The sequence below is a fragment of the Morone saxatilis genome, unplaced genomic scaffold (assembly GCF_004916995.1).
Source record: "Morone saxatilis isolate NCDOM2014 unplaced genomic scaffold, NCSU_SB_2.0 Contig16, whole genome shotgun sequence".
In the NCBI taxonomy this organism is placed as follows: domain Eukaryota; kingdom Metazoa; phylum Chordata; class Actinopteri; family Moronidae; genus Morone; species Morone saxatilis.
The window spans coordinates 1674640-1683673 of NW_023339718.1; the positions used below are offsets into that span (position 1 = coordinate 1674640).

Here is a 9034-nt window from a genome sequence, read left to right on the forward strand (position 1 = left end):
TATATACTGCTGGGAAGTACTGAAAGAATTTGATGTAATAATCAATACTTGCAGACCATTGGTCCCTACTGACTTCGGCCTGTATGACTGTGAAACAGGAGTTAAATTGAATTCTATGTGGTGGTTAAAATGATCTTTAAATTGATCTTTAAGTCCTCAGTTTAACTTTGTGAGCCCTGCGAAACCAAGTGACCGCTTCACATTAATGTCCCCACAGGTGTTTAAATACGAGATCGCCATGGAGAAACAAAAAATCTTCATCTCCGGGCTGCCGTTCTCGTGCACTAAAGAGCAACTGGAGGAACTCTGCAAAAGTCACGGCACCATCAAAGAAGTTCGCCTGGTCACGTATCGCTCAGGAAAACCCAAGGTGAGGCGCCAAAAGGAGGACAGCGTCCAGATGTTTGGCTAAAAATAGTCATCCCTATTTAAGCTGATGATAGCCACCTTTGACCATGCAGATGCTGAGCAAGGTCAAGGTGTATTGTCTGTTGCTGATGTATTCATTAACCCTCTCTTCCTGTGGGGCTCTCCAGGGTCTGGCATATGTTGAGTTTGCAGATGAAGCTCAGGCTTCTCAAGCGGTTCTGAAAATGGACGGTATTGATGTGGAGGGCAACAAAATCTCTGTTGCTATAAGTAACCCCCCTCGCAGGAACACGATGGACAGACCTGGTTCCAACAGGTCCACGTCAGACATGATGCCTCGCCAGACTTACGGATCGTAAGTTTAAAAACGTATTTCTGTGTTCTGAGAGTCAGCCATTGTCAGATCTGTGACCGGACTGAAACAAAGCTGTTTGTCTTATTTCAGGAGAGGGAGAGGACGCACTCAGCTGTCATTGCTCCCTCGCTCCCTGCACCGACATAGCGGGCCTGTGGGCAAAGTCGAGAACGGGACCGCAGCCGAGCAGGCGCCAGCAACGGCCAGCGCAGCGGCGAATGCAGCCGGGGAGACGAAACCTTTGTCAAATTCAGACTTTGCCAGGATGCTTCTCAGTAAGTGAGAAGATGAGCGGGAGAATTACGACCGCCTCCACACTGAAAGCCATTTTGTGTCCTTACAATTAGTGGTGTTGTAATTGGTTACCTGGCCTCCCTTTAATCTTGTTCTCATCATGCGTTCTGCGAGACTGCCTTAATCGCCGAGCTCCTGCCCTCCATCACAAAACCCTTTTCAACTAAGACTTTTCACCAGTGTGACAGACTGACCTTGTTTTGGTGTGTTTGAAGGTGGCTGGCAGGCTTCTTTTTCTTCTTTTTTTTTTTTAATAAAACTGTATCATATTTGAGTGTAAATATACTGTATATCTACAATTGTATGCCTCATGTTGCAAAGTGTCTTCTTTTGTTGTGTAATGTGAAAGGGATCTGAGAGAAGCATATGGGAGAGTATTTTTTTAAATATTCAAAACAGCCAAACTTGTGAATGTTGTTTATAAAGGTTATATGCAAAAGTTACGATGTGGTGTAATATAGTCGGTGTGTGTGAATGTGTGTGTGTGTACATAAGTTGGATGTGCTGCAGTGATGAAAAGACACCAGATGTTTTTAGGAAACCTAGAATATTTGTTGTGGAACTTATTTTGACCTCTTAGGACACAGCTAACAAGGCTAGCAATGATTTTCTGACTGTATAGTACAACTACTTTGTCTTTTCTTTTTTCTTTTAAATAATACCATCTCTGAGTTACCATCTGCTGTTAGTCATGAGTATTACGATGCTATGGAGTACCCCTAGAGGGTTCAGCTTATTAGGATTAAGTTCATTGGCTTTGAGGGCGTTATTAAATAATGAAAACTGCTCTAATGTCATGTCACAGTGCTAACGCTCAATATCAGTTCTAGTATTTAGAGAACCGCAGTAGTATCTCATCACTTTCATCTCTTTAATGTCTGTTGAGGATAAAAACATAATTCACAGATGTTTTAGATGTCTGATTTAGAGGGGAAATGAACCTTTCAAAGAGTGCACGTGTTGCTGACGCTGATGACGTGTTTAGCTACTTTGGATACATCCCTGGTTAATGTGTCTGCTTTAGTTTGGTTTATAAAAAGGGTTTCCAACTGTTTTGGTTTTTAACTTCTCATGAAAACTAATTTGGCCGACAGTCAAGAGCTGCAACAATTAGTCAATTGGAAGAAAGTCAAGTTTTAAGTATAAAATTGCCATTTCCAGTGTCTCAGATCTTAGAATTGTTTGCTTTTTCTCTTTCTAACATTAAAGTAATTTGAATGTATTTAGGCTTTAGACTATAAAGTCAAGTTTTGTAGACCAAACATTTAGGGAAATTGTTACTTGCATCCAAGAGTCCATTGCCACAAGTGAAGGCATTAACTAGTTTAAAGGTGTTTTAAAAAGTTCGAATATAACCATAAATGTGTGTACACTGTAAAAGTGAATCCTTGCTTTAAAAACAGTTTTATAAATGTGGTTTGGACCTGGTTTTCTTTGTGTTTGGTAGATTTGATTTCACCCTCTGAATGAACTTGTGGTGAGATGAGCCACAGTTAGCCGATAGCTCTTCAGTATTCTGGGTAAAGAGGCCGTTGCCGACGTCTACAGATATTATTTAGGTCTGCAGCTCTTTCTACTTAACAGAAGAGAATCTATGCAGTTTTATTCCCGTGTTAGGAGTCGACCATTCGTCCAGTTGGATATATAAAATTCCGTTTGTGTACATAATGTTAAATATAATATTTCAAAAAGGTCACCATAGTTTGTAATAAATATAAAAAGTTTTCAAAACAGATGGAATACAAGCTATATGTATTGCTCTCACCGAAGTGGCCTAATCTGAAAAAAAAAAATCTAAATATGTTGGTCTCTAGGAGTCACCTTCTGTTTTATGTTCAATACTAAACGGTGGTATGTGTGCATTGCTGTTTTGTATAATTTCTATAGTCAATGTTTTGGTATAGAGGTAAATAATAAATGGCTATTTTCTGTTTTTTGGGTTCAATCAGTATTTATTTTCCTGCTTGTTTCATTATCTACCCTTGTGTTTTTTGAGTCCTGTAAAAAAAAAAAAAGAAAGTTGTGTCATGTATTTTTTTTCTTTCTGATCTAAACCTTGTTTTAATAAAATCATGTAAATCATCTTTGATCCCAGTATGACATTCATAGCTTTGTTTGTTCTGAAGGAACCTAAAGACACAATAAAAGTTAATAGAACACTTTATTTAAAATAAATAATCAAATAGATGAAAGTGCTTTACAGTGTTAAGAGACATCATCTTTATCTCAAAGATAAACTAAATACTCAAACACTAAACATTACTGAAGCATCTCAAGTCAAAACGACATAAGAAAGCTTTTACCTCCTCACGTCACCAGTAGTCAAACTTTTATTCTGATGGGAACTAAAATGCATCAACGACCCCCTATTGGAAACAAACTAAAAGTGGGAAGACGGTGAAAGATTGTATGAAAGCAACCCCCGAAATACAGCAAAATCAGATTTTAATTCAACATCCTGCAGCACTGTCACTGAATTCAGCAGGTACAGAACCCAAACTGATCAAGGAGGCGATACGGTAGGATACGGCCAAGGGGACAAGGCAACACATTTCATGATAGGATTGTTAATAAAGAGCTTTTAGATTAATCACAGTCTCTTTCTGCATGCTAGCGTCTCATGTTCCCTTTCTCCTCACGTCTCCAGCTCAGTTGTGGATCGGGATGGTCTGCTTGCAGTCCAGACAGGCCTGGTCCTGACTGGCTGCCGGCAGCCCCACAGCGTGCTCCGTGGTGGAAATCAACAATGTGTCCAATGTCATCTCTGTACATTTGGCTATAAAGCGAATGAAGGGCCGTACGTCACCCTCATTGGCTGTGTCTAGAGCTGCGTAATACTCGGACCTTTGTTCTTTGCGGATAGTGATGGGGGGGTATCGCGCCTGCATGAGCACCAGGTTCATGAGCAGCCGTGAGGTGCGTCCGTTGCCGTCTACGAATGGGTGCACGTACACCAGTTTGTAGTGGGCGAGGGCTGCGTACTCCACAGGGTGCAGCTGCAGGGCCTCCTCAGAGTTCAGCCACTGAACCAGCTCCTGCATGTGTCTCTGCAGGTCCTGGGGGTGGGGTGGGATGTGGTGGCCCACAAACACCTGGCTGGTGCGCAGCCTCCCGCCCTCCACGGGGTCCACGTAGCCGAGCACCCGCCGGTGAATCTCCAGGATGTCGCTGACCGTGATGGTCCCCGTTCTGGACAGCAGCGTGGTGTTGATGTACTTCATGGCCGCATCCACGCCGATGGCCTCGTTCTGCTCCTGCAGGCTCTTCCCCGGGACGGCGTAACGCGTCTCGATGATGTGACGGATCTCAGATAGAGTGAGCGTGCTGCCTTCAATGGCCACCGTGTGGTAGATGTGGTGGTAATAGGTTTCCTCCATCACTCGGCGGAGTGCAGAGTTGCCCTTAGGAATGGACATAAGCCGGCGCACTTTGCTGTCAATGATGCCAAAATAACGCTGGTCGATCTCCTCCACCAAGGGAAGGGTTCGGTCTCGGCTCACCAGAGCTCTCTCGTTACACGGCGAGATGGTCAAGGCTTTGGTGTAGAGGTGGTCTGCCTGGACGACGTCCTTCTCCTCCTCCAGAATGGTCCCCAGCTCCGTGAGGGCGTCCACAAAGTCTGGATTCATACTGAGTGCGTGCACCAGCAGCTTGTGAGCCTTCTCCCTCTTCCCCAGTTTCTTCATCTCCAGAGCCTGCAGCAGCGCCGCTTTGGCCTCCAGCTCCATCTCTGCAATCAGAACAAGGTGGACAGCGTCAACTCCAACACCGGTATAGAGTTAATAATACAACAGGACTGTGAACAACAACTTTATCGTTATCATTATCACTGTTAACCCTCATCCTAACTATAACTGGGATTTTGAGCTGAAATCATTCAGAAAACTAATATGCAAAATCCCCAAAATAAGATTACAGATGACACATAAGATGCATATAAGAGCAATCCTCATGTGGTCCTGATTTGTGGTGTGCAGGACCTCTAAATAACCTTATCTTCAACATATGGTACTGAGTTTAACTGTGGATTCAGTCACTACACCTGCTCCTGTTTGTACCTTTGCTCGGCTTGGACCTCTGGGGCAGCAGATCAAGGGCAGTAAAGGGGACAGTGAGGCTTGTGGACTGCACAGCTGGAGGCTGCTGAGAGCTTCCCCACAGCTGGCAACGGAGCTGAGCGATGCCCTTCAGGGCGGCGCAGCACTGGTTCTCCACCCCCACCAGGGGCATCAGGAGGGCCACCAGAGAGCCGAGGAGGACACACAGCAGCGGGCCCCATCCTCCGAGGACACGGCCGCTGGTGCAACGCCACACCGACACAGCAGCCATGGTGATCCCGGGTTAGATCCTCCATCCTCTAGTGATGCGCTCCAACATGCATATCCACCCCGACTAGGAGAGCCGAAGGGCGGTCACCAACACCACCGACGAGACTCGGCCCGGTTACCCAAACGGTGACTTAAACTCTGAAACAGCGACAGAAACAGCGGCTGACTACAGTTGTGTACAAAATACACACATCATCCAGCTTCCTCGGTGTCTACGTGTGAACATCCTCGGATATGATTGGTCGGGGTTATATTGAAGGGCGGCGTTGATTGGCAGAAAACGCAGCAATACAACGAATGGTTCGTAATCGTTTCTGATTGGATGGGGTAAGTACAAAAAGGTGTGTGCCCTAAGTTTGGACTTTCAGGAGATATTTACAGCAATTCAGTATGTAATCTTCTAGAAAAACGTCAAAAATGCCTATTTGTTTCCCATTAAATCGCGTTTCCCTGTTTGTAATGCCATTAAACGTTTATAATATATTTTATTTATTTATTTCTGTTTATATTTAATAAGTAATTTACTAATTGTTTTACTTTTAGTTGACATTTTTGCTTTTTTTTTACAAGATTATCTCCCTGTTTTATTGCTGTCGTAATTATTTTGCCTTCTGTTTTAAGATAAGCTTTCGTTGTTCAGGTATTTGTACAACGTTGGTAGGAGGGGATTACCTGAGAGGTTTTACTCAGGGCAAAAAAAGTCCAGAGAGACCCTTGAGAGCTGAAATATTAAAATAGACTCTGCTCCAAATCTGTGACTCCTGAGTGCACACTTTATGATGACTGAACATGCAAAGTGACCCTCTTTGTTGTGTTGTTCTTATGGTAAACAGGCATTTCAAACACAATTCGGCATAAACAGGTGGTGCAAATACTTATGGAGCTGGCCTAATATCTTGTAGCTAATATTTTTTAGTTTGGCCATTTCAACCACAAACTTTTGGCCTATCACAGTTTTCTTGTCATTCATTGTTAAAGGGTAAGAGACAATCCAAGAGACTGATCTACTTTACGCATAATTTGCATTAAGGAACTGAATACAAAGTTGTTTTGCCTTGATACTTTATATAACTCATAATCTTTAATTATGTAGATATCTGCAGCTCCAGCTTCCGCCATCATTTTAATGCAAATATATACTAACAAACAGAAGAGGGCAGCATTGCTCTGTGATGCAGTCATCGCAGCCATGGTACAGCATATCCTCTGAAGACTGCAGTAGCACTCTTGGCCACAAAAGCCAGTATTATCAAGATTGATTATGCCAGTTTTTCAATGCAACAAAAAGGAATTTGTATTTGTATGAAGCAAGATTAACATCCTCCTCCTCAGTCTCTTGTGCTTTTACTTTCTGTTTTTAGAATTTTTTTGGTAATATTTCAGTTCCAGTTATATATTTTTATACTTTTTTATGTCTCATCTATTTATAGTGAAATTGACTTTTCAGAAATGACCACCAGCTGAGAACAGACTGTGGTGATGAGGAGTGAGTCCTGGCTGCGTGCCAAAGCCAACACTATTAGACATATCTTCAGCAGATGGTAGACTATCAGCTCTAAACAGCTGATATTTACAGATAGCCTTAGACTCTGTGGCACCGCACCGTCTCCACAGACACTGTAGGGAAACCATGTAGATTATTATTTTTTAAAAGTTAAATATTTAGTACTTCTGTCAGAAATTTTGGTGGTTTGAATTTGTCACGTTATGTTACACAGCGTACTCACAGTGAGCTCTGGAGCTGCACACTGACATCATTTGCCATCACAGAGCCCCTCTGTGCTGCTTTGACCCACAGCAATTTCACCTTGGAGGATAATAGAGCAGCCTGTTCGAGTGTGCTTGAGCTGCATTATTTCTTTACTCCTGTTATCCGTGCGCTCTATCACACACTCCTCAAAGCAACAAAGAGAGGCTGTAGGAAGTGGCCAAGAGTATGTTTACATTGATTTCTCATTTTCTAAGGGGGTGAAAGAAAGAAACAAACGTTGGGGGAATATTCATCAGCATGCTGCCAATGATTAACTGTGTGATGGGGGAAAGGATGACTAACTGCTGCCTGTGGGATACAGGCTCTAGATGTTGTGTATCTGTGGCTCATATCAGACTCAGTGCTGTATGATTTTGCCTCTGCACCAAGCTACTGTTATTATTACTTTTTGGCTTGGAAGCAGCTTTCCTTCTATAACGCATAAAACCAGGCTTATAGTTGCAATGAGAAGAAAAAAAGTGGGCAAAGCCTTCACAGGTTTGTATTTCCACATGTGTTATTTCTATTACAACAAAATGAATGTTGTTGCTCTTTAATGGCTCAGTACCAACTACCGAATTTTTCATTCTTGGAACAGAATGACAAATGTGCACTGTAAAAAGTAAGTAACAATATATTACTCCCTCTGAAGCTCAGGGCTTTGGGTTTTATGCTTCTACACATAGTGTGTCGGCCTTGGATCAAGCAATACCAGCTCTCTGAGACTCATGACGTTTTGTTGAGTCACAGAAGTGCTGATTCAGTGGTCACCTGTGAGGAAGCAACAATAGGATGTGTTCCTACATGGGGACGATAAAAAAATGTAATGACACGTTTATTTTGAAATAAATGCGAAACACGATAATGAAAATATACTTCATAGTTTTAAACTGGCATTAAAACATACTGGCATCACTTACATTTAGTTAAGAAACACATATAGTTATTGTATCACAGATAGACCCCTCATCTCCCAGTTTGGTTTTTTGGAATCAATACTATTTCCATACATCTGGTTTAACTGGCAAGGCCTTCAGCCTTGGTGACAAGATTTTGGCGTGAAATGCGGGCTCCCCCTGTTCGCCTTGTTCAACATAAATCAGAAAATCATTATAAGACTGTATGCTTTTCAGCTAGACAGCTTTTCCAAGTCAAGCCATGTGAGGTTATTCACGATTATCCCGATAATGGAAATTCACCACAATTTACATTTATTGTTTTTTATCAAGATACTCAATAATATAGTCCCATTTCTAGGTGTTCCTCTATTACTTTTGGTTTGGAGAAACAGATTATCTTTACTGATGTATGTATTTGACACGAGTTGTCGAACTTGACACTTAAATGGTTACTCCCTTACAGTATGTTTGAGGAGGAGAGGGAAAATAACACTGATTATGTCATGGGGATGTCATTATAAGGTTATCTCAGCTCGACACATTCCAGGATTAATTACAAAAAAAACTGAGAATAAAGAGGTTAATTAGTTCAGACAGTTATACAGTTTAGTCTACAATTGACTGTGTATATTGAGAATCTTTAAGGCTTTGGGGTTTGCAGAGAACTGAATAGTTTGTACAGTTGCACTAGAAAGAGAGAGTGAAGCGAGGGCGTTGCAATGGAACTACACCACTAGTTGTCACTCCTACACCCTGGACCTGTCGGTACAGATTTAGGGGTATATATTTGATGTTACTTTATCTTCTACTCCACCACATTTACTCAACAGCTACAGTTATTAGTTGTTTTTCAGATTAAGATTTTACATTCAAAATATGACCCGTTTAAAAAATATTATACACTATTATATATTCCAGTATATGAAGTAATTAGAATTAGCTCCACATCAAACAACTAAGTTACAACATTAAAGTACTGTTTACAAATGTATGACACAAGCCATTCTGTGTGTTGAGTACTTTTGCTTTAATAATTTAA

The 9034-nt window shown here is 41.8% G+C and overlaps 2 protein-coding genes across 2 annotated transcripts in view; one reads left to right on the forward strand and one right to left on the reverse strand.

Annotated features, from left to right (window-relative positions):
• Positions 1–3100, forward strand: part of sart3 (spliceosome associated factor 3, U4/U6 recycling protein) — a 10193-nt gene extending 7093 nt beyond the window's left edge. Inside the window, exons 17-19 of the mRNA XM_035658519.1 lie at positions 218–370; positions 537–724; positions 815–3100. Coding sequence (XP_035514412.1) covers positions 218–370; positions 537–724; positions 815–1007 — 534 coding nt within the window. The 3' untranslated portion in view covers positions 1008–3100. The remainder of the gene's footprint in view (positions 1–217; positions 371–536; positions 725–814) is intronic.
• A 60-nt stretch (positions 3101–3160) lies between these two features.
• On the reverse strand, positions 3161–5563 carry ficd (FIC domain protein adenylyltransferase). Its single transcript, XM_035659216.1, has 2 exons — positions 5077–5563; positions 3161–4748 (listed from the first exon to the last, which is right to left on the reverse strand). The coding sequence occupies exons 1-2, from the start codon at positions 5345–5347 to the stop codon at positions 3667–3669; spliced, it is 1353 nt and encodes a 450-aa protein (XP_035515109.1). The 5' UTR covers positions 5348–5563; the 3' UTR covers positions 3161–3666.
• Positions 5564–9034: the final 3471 nt, after the last annotated feature.